The 26,894-nt window shown below is 49.0% G+C and overlaps 1 protein-coding gene across 5 annotated transcripts in view; it reads left to right on the top strand.

The window, feature by feature from the left end:
* Window positions 1–6,947: 6,947 nt before the first annotated feature.
* Window positions 6,948–26,894, top strand: part of FIP1L1 (factor interacting with PAPOLA and CPSF1) — a 228,115-nt gene continuing 208,168 nt past the window's right edge. For 2 of the 5 annotated variants that reach the window (XM_063920932.1, XM_063920931.1), the window contains exons 1-5: window positions 7,064–7,306; window positions 21,269–21,317; window positions 21,411–21,468; window positions 22,329–22,429; window positions 22,513–22,574. In XM_063920932.1, coding sequence (XP_063777002.1) covers window positions 7,111–7,306; window positions 21,269–21,317; window positions 21,411–21,468; window positions 22,329–22,429; window positions 22,513–22,574 — 466 coding nt within the window. In that variant the 5' untranslated portion in view covers window positions 7,064–7,110. Of the gene's footprint in view, window positions 7,034–7,062; window positions 7,307–7,610; window positions 7,636–21,268; window positions 21,318–21,410; window positions 21,469–22,328; window positions 22,430–22,512; window positions 22,575–26,894 lie in introns of those variants that run through there. The other 3 variants (XM_063920934.1, XM_063920933.1, XM_063920935.1) reach the window with 3 other exon arrangements.

Genomic DNA, 26,894 nt, shown 5'->3' with positions numbered 1-26,894 from the left:
CATTTGAATTAAGTGACTTGTGCGAAAAGGCTTGGGAATCTCCGGATAGGAGACCACAAGTTCCCAAAAGGATTCTCATGGCGTATCCTTTTCCACAAACTGATAGGATACGCTGGGAATCTTCGCCAAAAGTTGACAAGGCGCTGACACGTTTGTCCAAAAAGGTGGCACTGCCTTCTCAGGATACGGCTTCCCTCAAGGAACCTGCTGATCGCAGGCAGGAAATTACCTTAAGGCACATTTACAATCATTCCGGTACTATTGCTCGACCGGCTATGGCGTCGGCCTGGGTTTGTAGTGCGGTTGTGGCATGGGCACATTTCTTATCTACGGAAATTGACACCTTAGATAGGGACGCCATTCAAATGACCATAGAGCGTATCAGAGATGCTGCCTTGTATATGAGGGATGCTCAGAGAGACATTTGTTTATTAAGCTCCAGAATAAATGCTATGTCTATTTCTGCTAGGCGGCTCTTGTGGACCCGACAGTGGACAGGAGATGCCGATTCAAAGCGGCATATGGAGTCCTTGCCTTACAAAGTGGTGGAGTTGTTTGGAGACGGCCTCTCGGATCTTGTCGCTACGGCTGGTAAGTCAAATTTCTTACCTTATGTGCCCCCGCAGCATACAAAAAAAGGCACCTCATTATCAAATGCAGTCCTTTCGTTCCAATAAAAACAAGAAGGTACGTGGATCATCCTTTGTTGCCAGAGGGAAAGGCAGGGGAAAAAAGCTGCACACAGCTAGTTCCCAAGAGCAGAAGTCCTCCCCTGCGTCTGCAAAGTCCACCGCATGACGCTGGGGCTTTCCGAGGGGGAGGCAGATCTGGTGGGGGCTCGTCTTCGATTTTTCAGCCACGTCTGGGTTCACTCGCAGGTGGACCCTGGGCATTAGAGATCGTTTCTCAGGAATACAGGCTGGAATTCACAGACTTGCCTCCTCGCCGATTTTTTAAATCGGCTCTGCCGGCTTCCCCGTTAGAGAGGGAGCTAGTGTTGGCAGCAATCCAAAAATTGTATATTCAACAGGTGATTGTCACAGTTCCTCATCTCCAGCAAGGAGAGGGATATTACTCAACCCTGTTTGTGGTCTCGAAACCGGACGGTTTGGTCAGACCCATTTTAAACCTGAAATCTCTGAACCTGTACTTGAAGAGGTTCAAGTTCAAAATGGAATCACTCAGGGCGGTCATCGCCAGCCTGAAGGGGGGGGATTGGATGGTGTCCCTGGACATAAAGGATGCTTACCTTCATGTTCCGATATTCCCCCCGCATCAGGCGTTCCTGAGATTTGCAGTGCAGGACTGTCACTACCAATTTCAGACGTTGCCGTTTGGGCTTTCCACGGCCCAGAGAATTTTCACCAAGGTAATGGCGGAAATGATGGTGCTCCTGCGCAGGCAGGGGGTCACAATTATCCCATACTTGGACGATCTCCTCACAAAGGCGAGATCTCGGGAGAGGTTGCTGGACAGCGTGTCTCTGTCCATGAAGACGTTGCAGATACACGGCTGGATTCTCAATATACCGAAGTCCCTACAATGCCTCTGACCTTTTTGGGGCTGATTCTAGACACAGACCAGAAAAAGGTTTTTCTTCCAATCGAAAAGGTTCAGCAACTCATAGCCATGGTCAGGAACCTATTAAAACCAAAAAAGGTTTCAGTGCATCATTGCACGCGGGTCCTGGGGAAGATGGTGGCTTCCTACGAGGCCATCCCTTTCGGCAGGTTCCATGCGAGGACTTTTCACTGGGACCGCTTGGACAAGTGGTCCGGGTCCCATTTACAAATGCATCAAAGGATCACCCTGTCTCCCAGGACCAGGGTATCTCTCCTGTGGTGGCTGAACAGTGCTCACCTACTAGAAGGTCGCAGGTTCGGCATTCAGGACTGAGTCCTGGTGACCACGGACGCAAGCCTCCGAGGCTGGGGAGCAGTGACACTGGGAAGAAATTTCCAAGGTCTCTGGTCAAGCCTAGAGTCTTGTCTCCACATCAACGTCCTGGAGTTGAGGGCCATATATAACGCCCTGCGTCAAGCGGAGGAATTGCTTCAGAGAAAAACGGTTCTGATTCAGTCAGACAATGTCACGGCAGTGGTTCATATAAACCGCCAAGGCGGAACAAGGATCAGAATGGCCATGGCAGAAGCGACCAGGATTCTACGCTGGGTGGAAGGCCATGTAAGCGCGCTGTCAGCGGTGTTCATCCCGGGGGTGGACAACTGGGAGGCGGACTTCCTCAGCAGGCACGACCTGCATCCGGGAGAGTGGGGACTTCATCAAGAAGTCTTCGCACAGATCACGGATCGTTGGGGACTGCCTCAAATCGACATGATGGCATCCCGTCTCAACAAAAAGCTAAAGCGGTATTGCGCCAGGTCAAGGGACCCTTAGGCGGTAGCGGTAGACGCTCTGGTGACACCTTGGGTGTTGAGATCGGTCTATGTGTTTCCTCCTCTTCCTCTCATACCCAAGGTGTTGAGAATAATACGAAGAAGCAGGATCAGAACAATACTCATTGTCCCGGATTGGCCACGGAGGACTTGGTATCCGGAGCTGCAAGAGTTGCTCGCAGGGGATCCGTGGCCTCTTCCTCTAAGGCAGGACCTGCTGCGGCAGGGGCCCTGTCTGTTCTAAGACTTACCGTGGCTGCGTTTGACGGCATGGCGGTTGAACGCCGGATCCTAGCGGAAAAAGGGATTCCGGAGGAAGTCATTCCTACCCTGATCAGGGCTAGGAAAGACGTGACGTTAAAACATTATCACCGTATATGGCGGAAATATGTTTCTTGGTGTGAGGCCAGAGCTGCTCCTACGGAGGAGTTCCATTTGGGCCGTCTACTTCACTTCCTTCAAACAGGAGTGACTTTGGGCCTAAAATTAGGTTCCATAAAGGTCCAGATTTCGGCATTATCCATTTTCTTTCAAAGAGAATTGGCCTCTATTCCTGAAGTACAGACCTTTGTGAAGGGAGTGCTGCATATTCAGCCTCCTTTTGTGCCTCCGGTGGCGCCTTGGGATCTTAACGTGGTGTTACGTTTCCTCAAGTCACCTTGGTTTGAACCACTCGAAACTGTGGAGTTGAAATACCTCACGTGGAAAGTGGTCATGTTGTTGGCGTTAGCTTCGGCAAGACGTGTTTCCGAATTGGCGGCTTTATCACATAAAAGCCCATACTTGGTTTTTCACGTGGATAGGGCAGAGTTGAGGACTCGCCCTCACTTTCTGCCAAAAGTGGTCTCATCTTTTCATGTGAATCAACCTATTGTCGTGCCTGTGGCTACACGGGACTTGGAGGATTCCGAGTCCCTGGATGTAGTCAAGGCTTTGAAGATTTATGTGACCAGAACGGCTAGAATCAGGAAGATTGAAGCTTTGTTCGTTCTGTATGCGGCCAACAAGGTTGGCACTCCTGCTTCAAAGCAGACTATTGCTCGCTGGATCTGTAACACGATTCTGCAGGCGCATTCTACGGCAGGATTGCAGTTACCGAAATCGGTTAAGGCCCACTCCACTAGGAAAGTGGGCTCTTCTTGGGCGGCTGCCGGAGGGGTCTCGGCATTACAGTTGTGCCGAGCAGCTACTTGGTCGTGGACAAACACCTTTGCAAAGTTCTATAAGTTTGATACCTTGGCTGAGGAGGACCTCCTGTTTGCTCAATCGGTGCTGCAGAGTCATCCGCACTCTCCCGCCCGTTTGGGAGCTTTGGTATAATCCCCATGGTCCTTACGAAGTCACAGCATCCTCAAGGACGTTAGAGAAAATAAGATTTTACTTACCGGTAAATCTATTTCTCGTAGTCAGTAGAGGATGCTGGGCGCCCGTCCCAAGTGCGGACTTCTTCTGCAAGACTTGTATATAGTTATTGCTTACATAAGGGTTATGTTATAGTTTTTCGGTGGAACCGTGGCTATGTTGTTGTTCATACTGTTAACTGGGTAAGTTTATCACAAGTTATACGGTGTGATTGGTGTGGCTGGTATGAATCTCGCCCTTAGATTTACAAAAATCCTTCCTCGTACTGTCCATCTTCTCTGGGCACAATTTCCCTAACTGAGGTCTGGAGGAGGGGCATAGAGGGAGGAGCCTGTGCACACCCAGAGTCCAAAGCTTTCTTAAAGTGCCCTATCTCCTGCGGAGCCCGTCTATTCCCCATGGTTCTTACGGAGTCCCAGCATCCTCTACGGACTACGAGAAATAGATTTACCGGTAAATAAAATCTTATTTTCCACTTCAGGCTTCTTTAGGGCAGTGAACAAAGGTCATCAAGTATGCTCATACCCTCCAACACGAGTCCTTCCACAAGGTACAAATGCTATACTTCTGGACCTTTGTGATAGCAGTTGAGCAGAGGCGTAACTAGGGTTTTTGGAGCGCAGGGCAAGATGTAAAGTGGCGCCCCCCCCCCCGAAAAAAAAGAGCAAAAGAAGTATGTGCAAAATGGGCGTGTCCACACTCTAGAAGGGGTGTGACCACACGCCAGAAGGGGCGTGGCCACGCTCCAGAAGGGGTGTGGCCACTGAAAATGGCCCACAGTGCCGGATACAATGCCCCACAGTGCCGGATACATTGCCCCATAGTGCCGGATACAATGCTCCACAGTGCCATATACAATGCCCCACAGTGCCAGATACAATGCCCCACAGTGCCAGATACAATGCCCCACAGTGCCAGATACAATGCCCCACAGTGCCAGTTACATTGCCCCACAGTGCCAGTTACATTGCCCCACAGTGCCGGATACATGCCCCACAGTGCCAATTGCATTGCCCCCCAGTGCCTGATACAATGGCCCACAGTGCCAGTTACACTGCCCCACAGTGCCAGTTACATTGCCCCACAGTGCCAGTTACATTGCCCCACAGTGCCAGTTACATGCCCCATTTGGTGCCAGATATATGCCCCACTGTGCCGCCAAGCCCGCCGCCACCCCCGTCACTCACCGCTTGCTCTATGTGAGGGGAGGAGAGCGCAGCGCCTCTCCTTCCCCTCACCGCTCCAGGTCTCCGGCGGCTGTCTGGCACCGGTTCGCTAGCCAATCAGAGCTCGCGGACCGGCAGCCAATCAGGAGCCGGTCCGCAAGCTCTGATTGGCTAGCGCCGGACACAGCATTGCTGCGCTCTCCTCCCCTCACATTTAGGGTTGGCGGGGGCGAGAGGGGCATGATGCCCTGGTCGCCGGCGCCGCCCCCCTCTCCTGGGCCTGCCAAGGCGCCCAGGGCACGTGCCCCACTCGCCCTACCCTAGATACGCCTCTGCAGTTGAGATAACCACAGAACCACCAACGAAATCCCAGCATCGAATACACAAACCATTTCCATAGAGCTGGGAACATCGATTATTGCTATTCATCGACATACGATGTACATTTCTTGATTTCAGGCACCTGTGTTAAGACAGCCTTCTTATTAAAAGGCAGATTTACTAAACCTTGCAGAGTGATTAAGTGGACGGAGATAAAGTACCAGCCAATCATCTCCCATGTTACAGACTGTGTTTGAAAAATGCCAGTTGGGAGCGGATTGGCTGGTACTTTATCTCCGTCCACTTAATCACTCTGCAAGGCTTAGCACATCTGCCCCCAATTAGTCCAACTCAGGTGACTGCAATTAAGTGGGAAGTCCAGGAGAAGAGCATTTTGTACAAGTGAAAGAGGTCATGATGGAGAGTCTGCTGTTTAATCAGAAATTCTGAAAACATGAGGTGTGCGGTGGTGAAAGGGGGGTGAGAATCTGATTTGGGAAACACTGCACTGGATCAATAACTTGTTTAATGTACTGCAGGTCAACATGTGACTCTCTAGCAGTTGTCAAACTCATAACCCCAACAGGCCCTGCCAGAGTAGTCACTAAACTGAGTTAGGGGTATATTTTAGATATGGTCCCCATAGTCATGTATAATTTTTGGGAAACCCAGGGACAGTCCCTTCTTAGATGGGGCTGTACTCTCCTGAGCATGTGCTGAGGAGCCTGTTTCAGTTCAGGAATTAAAAGCATACTCTCATACATTTTCTCTCAAGGCTCTAAAGGTCCCAGGGAACCAGCAAGAGAGCGACGTAGTTGCATCAACACACCTGTGTTAGGTAGGATCTGGAAAGGTTGCCAGGAATTCATAGAGAACTCGCCCCAGAACCATGAGTCTCCAGGAAATTCTGGGAGTAGGCAAGTAGGACTAAATGCGACCTAGGGCCTCAATTTTCATATGCTGCACCATGTGTGTGCACAGAACAATGTGGTCTATTTATTAAGTCTTGGAGAGAGATACCAGCCAATCAGCTCCTGTAATGTTAAAGACAGTGGGGCAGATGTATTAAACCTGTAGGAGGGATAAAGAAGTGATAAAGCGGTAATAAGTGCAAGGTGATAACGCACCAGCCAATCGGCTCCTAACTGTTAATTTACATATTGGTTTGAAAAATGACAGGAGCAGATTAGCTGGTACTTTGTCTCGCTCCACTTTATCACTCTCCAATGCTTAGTAAATAGACCCCAAAGTGTCTCTACCGCCCTCCCCTAAGAATACATTATAATTGGACAAGATGCCCCCATGCTTCCATTCAAAATGGTATATTAAAGGTCAGCCCTCTTGCCCCAAAATATGCATGGAAATTAAACATCTCTTTTTTTAAAGTAAGTCTTAATAACAATAATATTAATGCTAATGAATTTCAAGGTATTTATATATTAAGACATAAGTGTTCTGGAAAATGGTGGTATTTCCAGGTAGAGCTGGAAAAATAAATCTCAACCCCAAAAAATTAATTTAATAACTGCATGGACATAATTTCATAAATGCTAAATAGGTGAGAATGAGAGATAATCAGACAGTTTGCTGCTAACATGCATCTCGGCATGCTGGGATTTGTAGTTTAACCACAGCTGGGGGACGGGGAAGCACCTGCCTGCTCTTTTGTCATTGCTGAAAGCAATAAAGCTATCAGGAAAGGGCAGACGCTGACAATAGCTAACATGGCCGCCGCTACATCCGAAACACTGTCACGTGGTAGTCACCGCGGCTTCCGATTGCTTGCAGGTAGATCCGGGTACTGGCTGCTGAGGGGCCGGAGATCTCTCGCGATAGCATGACCCTTCCTTCCTTCCCCAGGAAAGATGTCCGCCGGCGGGGAGCTGCTGGAGAGGATGGTGGTAACAGCGGAGAGCAGCACCAGCAATGATACCGCCGCCATTGCCGCGGCTCCCTCCTCATCCGCCTCTCCTCCAGCGTCGGCCGTAGCCGCCCCCTCCTCTACCACAGTGACCGCGGGCGGAGGAGGCGGGGATGAGGAGGAGGAATGGCTGTATGGGGGTACGAGCGTGCTGCGTGTGTCTCATGTCTCCATAACATAACCTGTCCGGCTATTCTCAGGGGGATATTCCTCACACGTGGGGGCTGATTGGCCCAACATACTACCCAATCGGTATCTACCGTTCGCATACTTCCCAACATGACCCTTTCCAGGAGGGACATAATGCTCTGCTCTTGTACTTCCCTCTTAATGTATGATTAGCATCACCTGTAGTTAAACACCTTTCTTATTCATTAAGTAGTTCAACACAGGTGAGGGCAATCATACATTAAGAGGGAAGTCCAAGAGCAGAGCATTTTGTCCCTCCTGGAAAGGGTCATGTTGGGAGGTATGCATTCATTTACCAGGGTGAGGGGTAAGGGCCTTCTCTAGTGTTCTCTCTGTGTTCCACCAGGGTAGAGGGTGTTCACTTGTGTCCTTTCCAGGGGAAAGGGTGCTAGATAACGTCCTCGCTGTGTCCCAACAGGGGGAATGGTATGTTAGTTTCCTCGCTGTGTCCCACCAGGGATATTGTATGCTAGTGTTCTCGCTGTGTCCCACCAGGGAGAACGGTATGCTAGTGTCCTTGCTGTTTCCCACCAGTGGGAATGGTATACGCTAGTGCCCTTGCTCTGTCCCACCAAGGAGAAGGGCGCTCACTAGTGTCCTACCAGAGGGAATGGTGCTTGCTAGTATACTCACTGTGTCCCTCAAGGGGAAGGGTAATCACTAGTGTCCTCGGTGTGTATCCCACCAGCGGGAAGTGTGCTCATGTGTTCCACCAGTGGGTAGGGAGCTTGCTATTGTCCTCGCTGTTTTCTACCAGGGGGTGCTCGTTAATGTCCTCGTGTCCCACCAGGGGGAGGGTTCTCGCTAGTGCCCTTACTGTATCCCACAAAGGAGAAATGTCCTTGCTGAATCCCACTGGGGAAACGGACACTCGCTGGTGTCCTCACTGTGTCCAACCAGGGGTTAGTGCTCTTGCTAGTGTCCTTACTGTATCCCACCAAGGGAAAGTGTGCTTGCTGCGTCCACCACGGGTAAAGGATGCTTGCTAGTGCCCGTACTGTACCCCACCAAGGGAAAGTGTGCTTGCTGCATCCCACCCCGGGTAAAGGGTGCTTGCTAGTGCCCTTGCTGTGTCCCATAAGGGTACAGGTTGCTTGCTAGTGTCCCACCAGAAGAAAGGACGCTTGATAGTGTCCTCGCTGTGTCCCACCAGAGGGAAGGGTGCTCGCTGTGTCCCACCAGAGGGAAGGGTGCTCGCTGTGTCCCACCAGAGGGAAGGGTGCTCGCTGTGTCCCACCAGAGGGAAGGGTGCTCGCTGTGTCCCACCAGAGGGAAGGGTGCTGCTGTGTCCCACCAGGGGGAATGTCCCTAACTAAATTGATGTGTCTCAGGGAGAAGGGCTTTAACTAGTGCTTCACAGTGCTTTGGGGAATGGGCTTTTACTAATGCACTCATTTGGTCCATATTTGGAGCTGGCATTATATACTGAGACTCATAGCTATACAACACAAGTCTGAGGGGGCTTTATTATCACAGGCCCCCATTCTAAAATAACTTACTTTCTCTTACGTCCTAGAGGATGCTGGGGACTCCGTAAGGACCATGGGGATAGACGGGCTCCGCAGGAGACATGGGCACTTTAAGAATGACTTTAGGTATGGGTGTGCACTGGCTCCTCCCTCTATGCCCCTCCTCCAGACCTCAGTTTACTACTGTGCCCAGAGGAGACTGGGTGCATTACAGGGAGCTCTCCTGAGTTTCCTGAAAGAAAGTATTTTGTTAGGTTTTTTATTTTCAGGGAGCCTGCTGGCAACAGACTCCTTGCATCGAGGGACTAAGGGGAGAGAAGCAGACCTACTTCTGTGAGTTTCAAGGCTCTGCTTCTTAGGCTACTGGACACCATTAGCTCCAGAGGGATCGGTACGCAGGTCTCACCCTCGCCGTCCGTCCCAGAGCCACGCCGCCGTCCTCACAGAGCCGGAAGATAGAAGCCGGGTGAGTATGAGAAGAAAAGAAGACTTCAAAGGCGGCAGAAGACTTCATGATCTTCACTGAGGTAACGCACAGCGGTGAAGCTGTGCGCCATTGCTCCCATACACCTCACACACGGCAGTCGCTGTAAGGGCGCAGGGGGGGGCGCCCTGGGCAGCATATAAACCGCTTTCTGGCAAAAATAGACATATATACAGTTGGGCACTGTATATATAATGAGCCCCCACCAGTTTCAGTATATTTGAGCGGGACAGAAGCGTGGCGGGGCTACTCCCTCAGCACTCACCAGCGACATTTTCTCCACAGCACAGCGCGGAGAGGAAGCTCCCCGGACTCTCCCCTGCTTAACCACGTTGAAAGAGGGTTTTGAAGAAGGGGGGGGCACATAATTTGGCGCATTTATACATGTACAAACAGCGCTACTGGGTAAATATATATTTATATAGTGTTTTTTCCTGGGTCATATAGCGCTGGGTGTGTGCTGGCATACTCTCTCTCTGTCTCTCCAAAGGGCCTTGTGGGGGAACGGTCTTCAGAAAGAGGATTCCCTGAGTGTGTGGTGTGTCGGTACACGTGTGTTGACATGTCTGAGGTACAAGGCTTTCAGGGGGAGGAGGAGGAGAGAATGTGTGGTGTCTCCGTCGACAACGCCGACCCCTGACTGGATGGATATGTGGAAGGTTTTAAGTGCTAATGTAAATTTATTGCACAAAAGATTAGACAAAGCTGAAGCTAGGGAACAGCCAGAGAGTCAACCCATGTCTGTCCCTATGTTGCAGGGACCTTCGGGGTCTCAAAAGCGCCCACTATCCCAAATTGTAGACAGATACCGACACGGATTCTGACTCCAGTGTCGACTACGATGATGCAAAATTACAGCCAAAAGTGGCTAAATGTATTCGATATATGATCATTGCAATAAAAGATGTTTTGCATATCACAGAGGAACCCCCTGTCCCTGACACGAGGGTACACATGTATAAGGGGAAGAAACCTGAGGTAACCTTTCCCCCCTCACATGAGTTGAATGAATTATGTGAAAAAGCTTGGGAATCTCCATATAAAAAACTGCAGATTCCCAAAAGGATTCTTATGGCGTATCCTTTCCTGCCAACGGACAGGATACGGTGGGAATCCTCCCCTAAGGTGGATAAGGCATTAACACGCTTATCCAAAAAGGTAGCGCTGCCATCCCAAGATACGGCTACCCTCCGGGACCCTGCTGACCGCAAGCAGGAGGTTATCTTGAAGTCCATTTACACACATTCTGGTACCTTACTCAGACCGGCGATTGCGTCGGTTTGGGTTTGTAACGCGGTAGCAGCATGGACAGATACCTTATCAGCGGATATTGAGACCCTAGATAAGGATACCATTTTATTGACCCTGGGACATATAAAAGATGCGGTCTTATATATGAGAGATGCTCAGAGACATTAGTCTACTGGGTTCTAGAATCAACGCAATGTCCATTTCTACTACACGATTCCTATGGACCTGGCAATGGACAGGTGATGCCGACTCAAAAAGACATATGGAGGCTTTATCTTACAAGGGTGAGGAATCGTTTGGGGAAGGTCTCTCGGACCTGGTCTCCACAGCTACTGCTGGTAAATCAAATTTTCTACCTTATATTCCCTCACAGCCTAAGAAAGCGCCACATTCTCAAATGCAGTCCTTTCGATCACAAAGAAACAAAGTACGAGGTGCGTCCTTTCTTGCCAGAGGTAAGGGCAGAGGAAAAAAGCTGCATAACACAGCTAGTTCCCAGGAACAGAAGTCCTCCCCGGCCTCTACAAAATCCACCGCATGACGCTGGGGCTCCGCTACAGTAGTCTGCCCCAGTGGGGGCACGTCTTCGAGTTTTCAGCCACATCTGGGTTCACTCACAGGTGGATCCCTGGGCAATAGAAATTGTTTCCCAGGGTTACAAGCTGGAATTCGAAGAGGTGCCTCCTCGCCGGTTTTTCAAATCGGCCCTACCAGCTTCTCCCCCGGAAAGGGAGATAGTTTTATATGCAATTCACAAATTGTATCTTCAACAGGTGGTGGTCAAGGTTCCCCTGCTTCAACAAGGGAGGGGATATTACTCAACCCTATTTGTGGTCCCGAAACCGGACGGTTCGGTCAGACCCATTTTAAATGTAAAATCCCTGAACCTATACTTGAAGAGGTTCAAGATGGAATCGCTCAGAGCGGTCATCGCCAGCCTGGAAGGGGGGGGGGTTTATGGTATCTCTGGACATAAAGGATGCATACCTTCATGTTCCCATATATCCACCTCATCAGGCGTACCTGAGATTTGTGGTACAGGATTGTCCATTACCAATTTCACACGTTGCCGTTTGGGCTTTCCACGGCCCTGAGAATTTTCACCAAGGTAATGGCGGGAATAATGGAGCTCCTGCGCATGCAAGGTGTCACAATTATCCCGTACTTGGACGATCTCCTCATAAAAGCGAGATCAAGAGAGCAGTTACTGAACAGTGTGTCACTTTCACTGCAGGTGTTACAGCAACACGGCTGGATTCTCAATATCCCGAAGTCGCAGTTGGTTCCTACGACTCGTCTGATTTTCTTCGGCTTGATTCTGGATACAGACCAGAAAAAGGTTTATCTTCCGATAGAAAAAGCTCAGGAACTCATGACTCTAGTCAGGAACTTATTGAAGCCAAAACAGGTGTCAGTGCACCACTGCACTCGAGTCCTGGGAAAGATGGTGGCATCGTACGAAGCCATCCCCTTCGGCAGGTTCCATGCAAGGACTTTCCAATGGGACTTATTGGACAAGTGGTCCGGGTCACATCTACAAATGTATCGGTTGATCACCCTGTCCCCCAGAGCCAAGGTATCTCTCCTGTGGTGGCTGCAGAGTGCTCACCTTGTAGAGGGACGCAGGTTCGGCATTCAGGACTGGATCCTGGGGCCACGAACGCGAGCCTCTGAGGTTGGGGAGTAGTCACGCAGGGAAGAAACTTCCAAGGTCTGTGATCAAGTCAAGAGTCTTGTCTTCACACCAACATCCTGGAACTGAGGGCAAAATACAACGCCCTACGTCAAGCGGAGACCTTACTGCGCGACCGACCAGTTCTGATCCAGTCAGACATCACCGCAGTGGCTCATGTAAACCGCCAGGGCGGCACAAGGAGCAGAGTGGCAATGGCGGAAGCCGCCAGGATTCTTCGCTGGGTGGAAAATCATGTAAGTGCACTGTCATCAGTGTTCATTCCGGGAGTGGACAACTGGGAAGCAGACTTCCTCAGCAGACACGACCTGCATCCAGGAGAGTGGGGACTTCATCAGGAAGTCTTCGCACAGATTGCAAGTCAGTGGGGACTGCCCAAAAAGACATGATGGCATCCCGCCTCAACAAAAAGCTGCAGAGGTATTGCGCCAGATCAAAAGACCCTCAGGCGGTAGCTGTAGACGCCCTAGTGACACCGTGGGTGTTCCAGTCGGTCTATGTGTTTCCTCCTCTTCCTCTCATCCCAAAGGTGTTGAGAATAATAAGGAAAAGAGGAGTAAAGACCATTCTCATTGTTCCAGATTGGCCACGAAGGACCTGGTATCCGGATCTACTGGAAATGCTCACAGAAGATCCATGGCCTCTTCCTCTACGACAGGACCTGTTGCAACATGGGCCCTGTCTGTTCCAAGACTTACCGCGACTGTGTATGACGGCATGGCGGTTGAACGCCGGATCCTAGCGAAAAAGGGCATTCCGGATGAGGTCATTCCTACTCTGATAAAGGCTAGGAAGGATGTGACAGCTAAACATTATCACCGTAGATGGCGAAAATGTTGCTTGGTGTGAGGCCAGGAATGCTCCTCCGGAAGAATTCCATCTGGGCTGTTTCCTTCACTTCCTACAAACTGGAGTGAATTTGGGCCTAAAATTAGGCTCCATTAAGGTTCAGATTTCGGCCTTATCCATTTTCTTTCAAAAGGAATTGGCTTCTCTCCCAGAAGTACAGACTTTTGTAAAGGGAGTGCTGCATATTCAGCCTCCTTTTGTACCTCCGGTGGCACCTTGGGACCTTAACGTGGTGTTGAGTTTCCTTAAGTCACACTTGTTTGAACCACTTAAAACGGTGGAGTTGAAATATCTCGCTTGGAAAGTGGTCATGTTGTTAGCCTTGGCTTCGGCTAGGCGAGTATCGGAATTGGCGGCTTTGTCTCATAATAGCCCCTATCTAGTTTTCCATATGGATGGAGCGGAATTGCGGACCCGCCCTCAATTCTTGCCTAAGTTGGTGTCATCTTTTCATATGAACCAACCTATTGTGGTGCCTGTGGCTACGCGCGACTTGGAGGATTCCGAGTCCCTTGATGTAGTCAGGGCTTTGAAAATTTACGTGGCCAGAATGGCTAGAGTCAGGAACACTGTTTGTCCTATATGCGGCCAACAAGGTTGGCGCCCCTGCTTCAAAGCAGACTATTGCTCGCTGGATCTGTAACACGATTCAGCAGGCTCATTCCACGGCTGGATTGCCGTTACCAAAATCGGTCAAGGCCCATTCCGCAAGGAAGGTGGGCTCTTCTTGGGCGGCTGCCCGAGGGGTCTCGGCACTACAGCTGTGCCGAGCTGCTACTTGGTCGGGTTCAAACACCTTTGCAAAGTTCTACAAGTTTGATACCCTGGCTGAGAAGGACCTCCTGTTCGCTCAATCGGTGCTGCAGAGTCATCCGCACTCTCCCGCCCCTTTGGGAGCTTTGGTATAATCCCCATGGTTCTTACGGAGTCTCCAGCATCCTCTAGGACGTAAGAGAAAATAAGATTTTAAACCTACCGGTAAATATTTTTCTCGTAGTCCGTAGAGGATGCTGGGCTACTTCTGCAAGACTTGTATATAGTTTTGCTTACATAAGGGTTATGTTATAGTTTTCATCGGTCTTGGACTGATGCTATGTTGTTTTCATACTGTTAACTGGTTAGTATATCATAAGTTATACGGTGTGATTGGTGTGGCTGGTATGAATCTTGCCCTTGGATTAACAAAATCCTTTCCTCGTACTGTCCGTCTCCTCTGGGCACGGTTTCTCTAACTGAGGTCTAGAGGAGGGGCATAGAGGGTGGAGTCAGTGCACACCCATACCTAAAGTCTTTCTTAGAGTGCCCATGTCTCCTGCGGAGCCAGTCTATCCCCATGGTCCTTACGTAGTCCCCAGCATCCTCTACGGACTACGAGAAAAAGATTTACCGGTAGGTTTAATATCTTATTATCCCCCCCCCATTGGAAAATCCTAATAATGGTACCCCCCACACACCCTTTAATAGTAACAACAAAAATCTATGTTTTATAAACCATATGTAACCCCCCCCCCCCCCCCCCCCACACACACACACACCTTTTTTTCATCCCTCACCTACCCTGTGACCAATGCATCTTTTTAACATTTTACTCCTCCCTCCAGCTTCATTAACCTTTGTCTCCCCCACACCCCACTAGTAATAGTTCTCCCCCTTGAGGTTACCCCCCTCCCCCACACACACGCACCTCCATGGGCATATACCCTTCCTCTCTCTCTCATGCAGGGCGAATCGAAGCGTGTGTCAAGAGGGGCCTGAGGTTCACTCCCCCTGCTGCAGTTGGTCACTTGCAGGGACCAGCCATAGTGTGCTGTGGGAGGAACTAAGTTCCCCTCCCCGCACTGTGAACCCTGGCGCATGTGCTCCAGAATGCTCGCCGAGGTGTTTATATTGGATGAAGACACAGTTTACTCTGTTGTCTTTCACTTTTGTCCTCCTAGCTTAAGGCCCTCATGCAGTAGCAGCCCCGATTCTCTGCTCCGGCGATCCATCTGGGAAATGAAACGTTAAAAAGCCACAATTTGTCGATCCTATCCGTTTTTGGAAAGGATCAGGATTTTTGAACATGTTTATTACCGATTCCTCTACCCGGCTATCGGGAGTTTGGTAAATAGCGTCACTATGTCGCTGATGTATGGGGGCCATTAATCTGAGTTGTAAACTATCTGTATTGTTAAGGTTAGGAAGTAAGTCGATAAGCATTTCTTCCTACCTATGTGCAAGATGGCAGCTACCTCATTATTGCCCACTTTTTGTCTGAGATTTGTAGAGATTTGTATAAGTACTGGATATAGAATGTAATTTTCTCTGACGTCCTAAGTGGATGCTGGGACTCCGTAAGGACCATGGGGAATAGCGGCTCTGCAGGAGACTGGGCACAACTAAAAGAAAGACTACTGGTGTGCACTGGCTCCTCCCACTATGACCCTCCTCCAGACTTCAGTTAGAATCTTGTGCCCGGCTGAGCTGGATGCACACTAGGGGCTCTCCTGAGCTCCTAGAAAGAAAGCATATTTTAGGTTTTTTATTTTACAGTGAGATCTGCTGGCAACAGACTCACTGCAGCGAGGGACTAAGGGGAGAAGAAGCGAACCTACCTGACTGGAGGTAGCTTGGGCTTCTTAGGCTACTGGACACCATTAGCTCCAGAGGGATCGAACACAGGACCCGACCTCGATCGTTCGGTCCCGGAGCCGCGCCGCCGGCCCCCTTACAGAGCCAGAAGCAAGAAGTGTTTCGGAAAATCGGCGGCAGAAGACTACTGTCTTCAACAAGGTAGCGCACAGCACTGCAGCTGTGCGCCATTGCTCCTCATGCACACCTCACACTCCGGTCACTGATGGGTGCAGGGCGCTGGGGGGGGGGGGGGGGGGGGCGGCGCCCTGAGGGCAATATAATACACATTGGCTGGCAAATCTACACCATATATAGTTAGGAAGGCTATATAGGTGTAAAAATACCCCTGCCAGAATTCCAGAAAAAGCGGGAGAAGTCCGCCGGAAAAGGGGCGGGGCTAACTCCCTCAGCACACTGGCGCCATTTTTCCCTCACAGCTCCGCTGGAAGGACGCTCCCTGGCTCTCCCCTGCAGTGTCAAGCTACATAAGGGTAAAAAAGAGAGGGGGGGGCACTAAATTTAGGCGCAGTATATGTAATATAAGCAGCTATAAGGGAAAAAACACTCATTTATAGTGGGATCCCTGTGTTATATAGCGCTCTGGTGTGTGCTGGCATACTCTCTCTCTCCCCAAAGGGCTTTGTGGGGTCCTGTCCTCTGTCAGAGCATTCCCTGTGTGTATGCAGTGTGTCGGTACTGCTGTGTCGACATGTTTGATGAGGAGGCTTATGTGGAGGCGGAGCAGATGCCTATAAATGTGATGTCACCCCCTGCGGGGCAGACACCTGAGTGGATGGTTATGTGGAAGGAACTACGTGACAGTGTCGACTCCTTACATAAAAGGTTTGACGACATACCAAATATGGGACAGCCGGCTTCTCAGCCTGTGCCTGCCCAGGCGTCTCAAAAGCTATCAGGGGCTGTAAAACGCCCGCTACCTCAGATGGCAGACACAGATGTCGACACGGATACTGACTCCAGTGTCGACGACGATGAGACTAATGTAACTTCCAATAGGGCCACACGTTACATGATTGAGGCAATGAAAAATGTGTTGCACATTTCTGATGTTACCCCCGGTACCACAAAAAAGGGTATTATGTTTGGAGAGAAAAAATTACCAGTAGTTTTTCCTCCATCTGAGGAGTTAAATGAAGTGTGTGAAGAAGCGTGGGCTTCCCCCGATAAGAAACTAGTAATTTCTAAAAGGTTTCTAATGGCGTACCCTTTCCCGCCAGAGGATAGGTCACGTTGGGAAACATCCCCTAGGGTGGATAAAGCGCTTACACGCTTGTCAAAGAAGGTGGCACTACCGTCTCCGGATACGGCCGCCCTAAAGGAACCTGCTGATAGAAAGCAGGAGGCTATCCTGAAGTCTGTATATACACACACAGGTATTATACTGAGACCAGCTATTGCTTCAGCATGGATGTGCAGTGCTGCAGCTGCGTGGTCAGATTCCCTGTCGGAAAATATTGATACCCTAGACAGGGACACTATATTGCTAACCGTAGAGCATATTAAAGACGCAGTCTTATACATGAGAGATGCACAGAGGGATATTTGCCGGCTGGCATCTAAAATAAGTGCAATGTCCATTTCTGCCAGGAGAGGGTTATGGACTCGGCAGTGGACAGGTGATGCAGACTCAAAAAGGCACATGGAAGTTTTGCCTTATAAAGGTGAGGAGTTGTTCGGGGATGGTCTCTCGGACCTAGTTTCCACAGCAACTGCAGGGAAGTCTGCATTTTTACCCCATGTTCCCGCACAGCCAAAGAAAGCACCGTATTATCAGGTACAGTCCTTTCGGCCCCATAAGGGCAAGCGGGTTAAAGGCGCGTCCTTTCTGCCCAGAGGCAGAGGTAGAGGGAAAAAGCTGCAGCATACAGCCAGTTCCCAGGAGCAAAAGTCCTCCCCCGCTTCCTCTAAGTCCACCGCATGACGCTGGGGCTCCACAGGCGGTGCCAGGTACGGTGGGGGCCCGTCTCAAAAATTTCAGCGATCAGTGGGCTCGCTCACGGGTGGATCCCTGGATCTTTCAAGTAGTATCTCAGGGGTACAAGCTGGAAATCGAGACGTCTCTTCCCCCCCCGTTTCCTCAAATCTGCCTTGCCGACAACTCCCCAGGCAGTGATAGAGGCAATTCACAAGCTGTATTCCCAGCAGGTGATAGTAAAGGTGCCCCTACTGCAACAAGGACGGGGTTGCTATTCCACAATGTTTGTGGTACCGAAACCGGACGGTTCGGTGAGACCCATTTTAAATTTGAAATCCTTGAACACATATATAAAAAAATTCAAGTTCAAGATGGAATCGCTCAGGGCGGTTATTGCAAGCCTGGACGAGGGGGATTACATGGTATCACTGGACATCAAGGATGCTTACGTGCATGTCCCCATTTACCATCCTCACCAGCAGTACCTCAGATTTGTGGTACAGGATTGTCATTACCAATTCCAGATGTTGCCGTTCGGTCTATCCACGGCTCCGAGGGTCTTTACCAAGGTAATGGCCGAAATGATGATACTCCTTCGAAAGAAGGGAGTTTTAATTATCCCGTACTTGGACGATCTCCTGATAAAAGCGAGGTCCAGGGAGCAGTTGTTGGTCGGGGTAGCACTATCTCGGGAGGTGCTACAACAGCACGGCTGGATTCTAAATATTCCAAAGTCACAGCTGGTCCCTACGACACGTTTACTGTTCCTGGGAATGGTTCTGGACACAGAACAGAAAAAAGTGTTTCTCCCGGAGGAGAAGGCCAAGGAGCTGTCATCTCTAGTCAGAGGCCTCCTAAAACCAAAACAGGTGTCTGTGCATCACTGCACGCGGATCCTGGGAAAGATGGTAGCTTCCTACGAAGCAATTCCATTCGGCAGGTTCCATGCAAGAACCTTTCAGTGGGACCTGTTGGACAAGTGGTCCGGATCGCATCTTCAGATGCATCGACTGATAACCCTGTATCCAAGGACCAGGGTGTCTCTGCTGTGGTGGCTGCAGAGTGCTCATCTTCAAGAGGGCCGCAGATTCGGCATACAGGACTGGGTCCTGGTGACCACGGATGCCAGCCTTCGAGGCTGGGGGGCAGTCACACAGGGAAGAAACTTCCAAGGACTATGGTCAAGTCAGGAGACTTCCCTACACATAAATATTCTGGAACTGAGGGCCATTTACAATGCCCTAAGTCAGGCAAAACCCCTGCTTCAAAACCAGCCGGTACTGATCCAGTCAGACAACATCACGGCGGTCGCCCATGTAAACCGACAGGGCGGCACGAGAAGCAGGACGGCGATGGCAGAAGCCACAAGGATTCTCCGATGGGCGGAAAATCACGTGTTAGCACTGTCAGCAGTGTTCATTCCGGGAGTGGACAACTGGGAAGCAGACTTCCTCAGCAGGCACGACCTCCACCCGGGAGAGTGGGGACTTCATCCAGAAGTCTTCCAACTGATTGTAAACCGTTGGGAAAGGCCACAGGTGGACATGATGGCGTCCCGCCTAAACAAAAAGCTAGAAAGATATTGTGCCAGGTCAAGAGACCCGCAGGCGATAGCTGTGGACGCTCTAGTGACACCGTGGGTGTACCGGTTGGTTTATGTGTTCCCTCCTCTTCCTCTCATACCAAAGGTACTGAGGATAATAAGGAGAAGAGGAGTAAGAGCTATACTCATTGTTCCGGATTGGCCAAGAAGAGCTTGGTACCCGGAACTTCAAGAAATGATCTCAGAGGACCCATGGCCTCTGCCGCTCAGACAGGACCTGCTGCAGCAGGGGCCCTGTCTGTTCCAAGACTTACCGCGGCTGCGTTTGACGGCATGGCGGTTGAACACCGGATCCTGAAGGAAAAGGGCATTCCGGAGGAAGCCATTCCCACGCTGATTAAAGCTAGGAAAGAAATAACCGCAAACCTTTATTACCGCATATGGCGAAAATATGTTGCGTGGTGTGAGGCCAGGAAGGCCCCAACGGAGGAATTTCAGCTGGGCCGTTTCCTGCACTTCCTACAGTCAGGGGTGACTATGGGCCTAAAATTGGGTTCCATTAAGGTCCAGATTTCGGCTCTATCGATTTTCTTCCAGAGAGAACTGGCTTCACTACCTGAAGTTCAAACTTTTGTTAAGGGAGTGCTGCATATTCAGCCCCCTTTTGTGCCTCCAGTGGCACCTTGGGATCTCAACGTGGTGTTGGATTTCCTAAAGTCACATTGGTTTGAGCCACTTAAAACCGTGGAATTGAAGTATCTCACGTGGAAAGTGGTCATGTTGTTGGCCTTGGCTTCGGCCAGGCGTGTGTCAGAATTCGCGGCTTTGTCATGTAAAAGCCCTTATCTGATTTTCCATATGGATAGGGCAGAATTGAGGACTCGTCCCCAATTTCTCCCTAAGGTGGTATCAGCCTTTCATCTGAACCAACCTATCGTGGTGCCTGCGGCTACTAAAGACTTGGAGGCTTCCAAGTTGTTGGACGTAGTCAGGGCCCTGAAAATTTATGTTTCCAGGACAGCTGGAGTCAGAAAGACTGACTCGCTATTTATCCTGTATGCACCCAACAAGCTGGGTGCTCCTGCTTCAAAGCAGACTATTGCTCGCTGGATCTGTAGTACGATTCAGCTTGCACATTCTGCGGCTGGACTGCCGCATCCTAAATCAGTAAAAGCCCATTCCACGAGGAAGGTGGGCTCTTCTTGGGCGGCTGCCCGAGGGGTCTCGGCTCTACAACTTTGCCGAGCAGCTACTTGGTCGGGGTCAAACACATTTGCTAAATTCTACAAGTTTGACACCCTGGCTGAGGAGGACATAGAGTTTGCCCATTCGGTGCTGCAGAGTCATCCGCACTCTCCCGCCCGTTTGGGAGCTTTGGTATAATCCCCATGGTCCTTACGGAGTCCCAGCATCCACTTAGGACGCCAGAGAAAATAAGAATTTACTCACCGGTAATTCTATTTCTCGTAGTGCGTAGTGGATGCTGGGCGCCCATCCCAAGTGCGGATTGTCTGCAATACTTGTATATAGTTATTGTTTACCTAAAGGGTTATTGTTGAGCCATCTGTTGAGAGGCTCAGTTGTTATCATACTGTTAACTGGGTATTGTATCACGAGTTATACGGTGTGATTGGTGTGGCTGGTATGAGTCTTACCCGGGATTCAAAATCCTTCCTTATTGTGTCAGCTCTTCCGGGCACAGTATCCTAACTGAAGTTTGGAGGAGGGTCATAGTGGGAGGAGCCAGTGCACACCAGTAGTCTAAAGCTTTCTTTTAGTTGTGCCCAGTCTCCTGCGGAGCCGCTATTCCCCATGGTCCTTACGGAGTCCCAGCATCCACTACGGACTACGAGAAATAGAATTACCGGTGAGTAAATTCTTATTATATCCTTGGAAACTAGATAATTTCCACTTCTAGTAAGTTAGCCAGTCTCATACAGAGAACCTGCAGAAGCCTTACTTTTCCAATGGCTCCCTTCCATAGTTTCCCTGTACATCAGAAGAATGTTTTTCTAGTCACTGGGTTGCACCTTAATTGAAGTTAGTTTACTTTTTTTTTTTTTGTATTTCTGTAGAGGAAAACGAAGCTGCTGGGCCAGATGATGATGAAGAGGATATAACAAGGTGGGCACTATCAAACACATACTATATGTATATTGCAGATCACATTCTAGAATAATTTTATAGCTTTCATTTTCTTATCCATTTATTCCATAGCTCTCATCCTTTGACAGTTGTTGAAGCCGATACTACTGAGAATGGGGTTGTAAAAACGGTAATTTTCTAATTAACTTCATTTTGAAAGTGTAATTATTATTGTAATATTATTTTTTTTACTGATATTAGTAATGTGGCTACAGAAGGAGAGGTTGTGATCCGATTTGAAACACAGAAGAGTAAAGCTAGTGTCACACTAACTACAAAACACCATGATAGCAGTCTACTTGTATCATTTTGGACAGGCTTTTGCTTGATGTCAAGCCCAAACACATGCATTATTTAATAAATGTAACATAGTTATCCTTTATAAATACATCCATCTTTATAGGACTCTGTTCAATTCTGCACAGATTGACTAGCGCCGGGAATAAGCTCCCGGTGCTATTCAATTCAGCACACTGATGTCCGTCAAGAATATTTCTCCTTGCACCCCTGGAGGGGTGCGAGCAGAAATTCAATAAAAGTGTTGGTGCAATGCTGATTTTTGCCCTTAGCGCTGCGGAAACAGCAGCGCGCCGGGCACTTTAGTTGGAGAATGCTGATTCTCGTTACAAAACACAGTTTAGTTCGCGAGAACCGGCCTGCTTAGTCATGACAGCGTGCTGAATTGAATATCACCGGGAGCTAACTCCCGGAGTTCTTCAATCCACGCTGAATTGTATCCGAATCAAGCCAATAGTTTGTACAGTTTCTTATTTGTTTTGTTTCATTTGAATTCCCATGAGTATGTGTTTATCTGCTATGTATATGATTATTATATGCTTGTTGTGAGGCAAACACCTTTATAAATAGGGAAGTGCTTTTGCACCTAATAATTACATGTAAGTAGCCTAAAGCTCAGCGATACCATTTAATGCAATGACCATTTATTCCTATGGAATTGTACCATATGTTTGTCTGTATTGCCTGTGTAAGGTGACAGAGACTGAGGATGACAGTGAAAGTGACAGTGATGATGATGAAGATGATGTTCATGTTACTATTGGAGATATTAAAACAGGAGCTCCTCAGTTTGGGTATGTAGCTACTCGTACAAAACATAGATGAGTTAAATACTTATCCTGAGTTAAATTACTAACAGTGTTAATTTATATTCTAGGAGCTACGGGACAGTCCCAGTTAACCTGAACATTAAAACAGGCAGGATTTATGGGCCAGCTGGTAAGACGCATGAGATATGGTGTTTATTGCATTCATAGAGCGAGTTTCATACGTTAAAATTCTCCATCAGTGAATATCAATAGATGCCAGTGACTACTTCAGGATCCCATGCGTTTCAGCCCATATGGAATGGCTGCTTTTTCACATTGAGTTTTTTACTTTGGGATTAACTTTTCTGTAGTGTGAATTGTAGTTGTTGTTTGTTTTTTTGGTTATTCTTATACTTGGAAAATGTACATGATGATTTTATGGGGTTGATGCAGCGTTGTATGCATTTCTGTTTTTACGGGTGTATATTGCATTGTTTTGCACTGCGCAAAACCCGGAGATAAGCATACGCAGGTGAAAGAGTTCTATGCGTTGTCAAATTGCTGCTAAAGGGGCGTAACATTGTAGCTTGTAGATAATGTTCAAGGAAGATTGAATTGCGGCCTATACATAGTTGTGTGTGTGTATGTAATTCCACCTAGTTTCAGTTGGATCTTTTACACTAAGGATAGGGGTGGTTCAAATGTGCACTGGGGCTGTCCAAATTTTTTTATTTGTTTTTTTTAAGGGCACACTGTACTGAAGCAATTAGGGACGACTTGCATGCAGCTCTATCAACTTTAACCACGGAGTTGTTAGTGTGTTTTTGTTTTCCCAAGTTCTATTTTTTTTATAGAATATTTCTGTAACAATGATAATACCAGTTATATCAAGTTAATGTTAAAGCATGTTGACACCTTAAGTAAAGCCAGGGGCAGAGTATAGAGAGCCGCTTATATCTCTTTGGAACCCTGGTGATGATGTGGACTTTGTTAAAACCCATGATATATTTGAACATCTCTATCATATCCCCCCTTTCCCTTCTCTGCTCCAAACTATGCATAGTGAGATTTTTTTTAGTCTTTCTGGGTATGTTTTGTGATGTAGGCCATGCACCATTTTAGTTGCCCTTCTTTGTACAGTCTCTAATATTATTATCCTTTTCGAAGATATGGCCTCCAGAATTGAACACGGTATTCTAGATGAGGCCGTACCAATGACTTATACAGTGGCATTATTACTACTTTCGTTCGTTCGTTCATTCTTCTCCCAATTATGGTGGCCCGGGATTTTGGGCAAAAATTGGCTGGGATTCAATCCTGGGACTGGAGCTTTCAATCCTGGTACTGGAACTTTCAATCCCGTGGGCTTCGGGATTGGAAGCTCCCTTTGTTTTCTCTTACGTCCTAGAGGATGCTGGAGTCCACATTAGTACCATGGGGTATAGTTGGGTCCACTAGGAGCCATTGGCCCTTTAAGAGTTTAAGTGTGGGGGCTGGCTCCTCCCTCTATACCCTCCTACCAGACTTAGTTTAGAAAATGTGCCCGGAGGAGCCGGTCACATCTAGGGGAGCTCTACAGAGCTTTATAGAGCTTATCATTTTACATGGAGGCTGCTGGCAACAGCCTCCCTGCTGCGGATAGGGGTCTGAGCCACTATCTCTGCTGACAGGTCACTAAGCTCCTGAGGGAATTGAACGTTACCCGCCACAGGGGATCGCTCACCCCAGCAGCATACTGCCGCCCCCTTACAGAGCTAGAAGATCAGTGGCGATTTAGTCACCGGCCCCCCCTAGCAAGTTGGGGGGCAGTGTGAAGATGGCGGCAACAGGGTATGGAACGCAGTACTAACTGCGCTCCGGGGCTCAGCGGTACACAGTGTGGCGCTGTGAGGGGCGCCCTGAGCCAGCGCCTACACCCTACCCTGACCTCCAAGCCTGTCAGGGTCCCAGGATCGCTGCCAGCACAATTCCTCAGGCCAGTATAAACTTCAGAAGAGTGGGAAGACAGTGCCATGAAGGGGGCAGAGCTTCTCCTCAAAGCGGACCCTGCAGCATTCACCGCCATTTTCCTGCCTGCAGAAGCGCTGTCAGTGAGAGCTGTCCCTCCAATTCAACTCCAGCTGTCTCTTGCGGTACCAGGGGGTTGTAGAAGGGGGGGGGGAGGCTGATGTAAAGACTGTGTAACCTATTAAGGTGCACAGTCAGCTCTGGTTGGGGGGTCTCCCTATACCTTAAAAGCGCTGTGTGTGTGTGTGGGTTGGTTCCTCTGTGTGTGTCTCTTGCCATTCTTGGGGGTGAAACTCTGTCTGCCCTCCCCTGTGTGTGTGTGTGTGTGTGTGTGTGTGTGTGTGTGTGTGTGTGTGTGTGTGTGTGTGTGTGTGTGTGTGTGGAGTGTCTGTGGTCTCCATTAAGTTACGTCCAGGGACTCTGTGTCATTGTTCTAATTGTAAAGCGCAACGGAATTTGCTGCGCTATATAAGAAACTGTTAATAAATAAAATATGCTGCAGAGGATATGCCCTCTCAGGATGATCCCATTCCATGTAATCAGGATTGCGCAGATACCAGCAAGGGAGCCTGAACGGTTATCCTCTATTAAAACTATGATTTCTCAGATTTCTACTAGGGTTGCACAGAATGAATCTCCAACTCAGGTTTTACAGAACTCTATGGCAGTTTGGTCCGGTTCTGTTACCTCAGGACCCCCTACTGTATGTTCCCACAAACGTGCTCTTGCCCAGATTATGAAAGATGACACGAATACCGATTCTGACACGGCAGACAGTGAGGGGGATGTACTGCGGGGGGCGGCATCTCTTGCTAAAGGGATGCAGTTGATGATAGAGGCTATTAGAGATGTGTTTTACTATTGCTGATACAACACCTGAACAGGTTGAGGAGGCTTACTTCACTGACAATAAGAAAGCCTCGCTATCCTTCCCTGCGTCTAAATAATTAAATATATTTGAGAAAGCATGAGAAAAAATTCCAGATCCCTAGAAGGGTTCTGGTTGCTTTCCCCTTCCATGAGGAGGATAGGAAAAAATGGGAAAACCCACCCATAGTTGACGCGTCTGTATGCAGACTCTCAAAAAAGATGGTTTTACTTGTTCCAGGATCTACCGCCTTAAGAGCCGGCTGATCGCAAAATTTACACTACGCTCAAATCCATATACACGGCTTCAGAGGTGTTACTACGTCCTACTATTGCCTGTGCATGGATTTCCAAAGCTATAGTAAAGTGGTAAGGAATGTTACATGAGGATTTGGATACAATGGATAAAGGTGATGTTGAATTGTTTTTACGTAACATTCAGGATTCTGCAGGATTTATGGTGGAATCCATGGCTGCAGGGATATCTTCCATGTCTGTCTCAGCTCGTAAGGGACTTTGGCTGCGCCAGTGGTCTGCCGACGTGGAATCCAGGAGAGGTGTTGAGATCCTACCCTACACAGGTTAGGCTCTCTTTGGGGAAGCGTTGGATGCGTGGATCTCTACGGCTACAGCGGGTAAGTCTCCTTTTCTTCCCTCAGCTGCACCTGCTACGAAGAAACCCTTTTCTTCAGCTTCATCTGTCCTTTCGGACTGCCAAAGCAAGAAAGGCCAAGCCGTCTTAACACCTTCTTTAGAGGAGGTTGGCCTAAATCCAAGAAAACTGCTGCGGCGGGTTCCCAGGAACAGAAACCTACTTTGGGTACACCAAAGTCCTCAGCATGACTGTGGACCGTGCGGCCTGGAGGTGGGGCCAGAGGGGGCGAGACTCTGGCATTTCAGTCACGTCCGGCCTGGATCCCTGGGTGCAAGATATTGTGTCCCAAGGGTACAGGTTGGAATTTCAAGATCTCCCTCCTCACCGGTTCTTCAAATCAGGCTTGCCAGCTTTGCTGGCAGACAGGGCTAACCTACAGGAAGGCACCCAGAAGTTGGTGGAGGCACAGGTTATTGTACCAGTTCCTCCCCATATGCAAAACAAAGGTTACTATTGGAACCTTTTCGTGGTACCGAAATCGGATGGTTCGGTCAGGCGCATTCTGAACTTAAAATCACTAAATCCCTTCCTGAGGGAGTTCAAGTTCAAAATGGAGTCTCTAAGGGCGGTGATATCAGGTCTGGAGGAGGGGGAATTCCTGGTATCCCTGGACATCAAGGATGAGTACCTCCACATTCCGGCTTGGCTGCCGCATCAAGCTCATCTCAGATTCGCACTGTTGGACTGTCATTTTCAATTCCAGGCCCTGCCATTCTGCCTCTCCACAGCACCGAGGGTATTCACCAAGGTGATGGCGGAAATGATGGTTCTTCGCAGACAGGGGGTGAACATAATTCCATATCTGGACGATCTGCTGATAAAGGCATCGTCCAAGGAGAAGCTGTTACAGTCCATAGTTCTCACTACCCATCTATTCAAGGAACACGGTTGGATCCTGAATCTTCCAAAATCACATTTGGAACCCACCAAGAGGTTGTCCTTTCTGGGAATGATCCTCGACATGGAAGTGCAGAGGGTGTT

The sequence above is a fragment of the Pseudophryne corroboree genome, chromosome 1 (genome assembly GCF_028390025.1).
Source record: "Pseudophryne corroboree isolate aPseCor3 chromosome 1, aPseCor3.hap2, whole genome shotgun sequence".
Classification (NCBI taxonomy): Eukaryota; Metazoa; Chordata; class Amphibia; order Anura; family Myobatrachidae; genus Pseudophryne; species Pseudophryne corroboree.
This window is presented reverse-complemented; position numbering and strand designations above follow the sequence as displayed.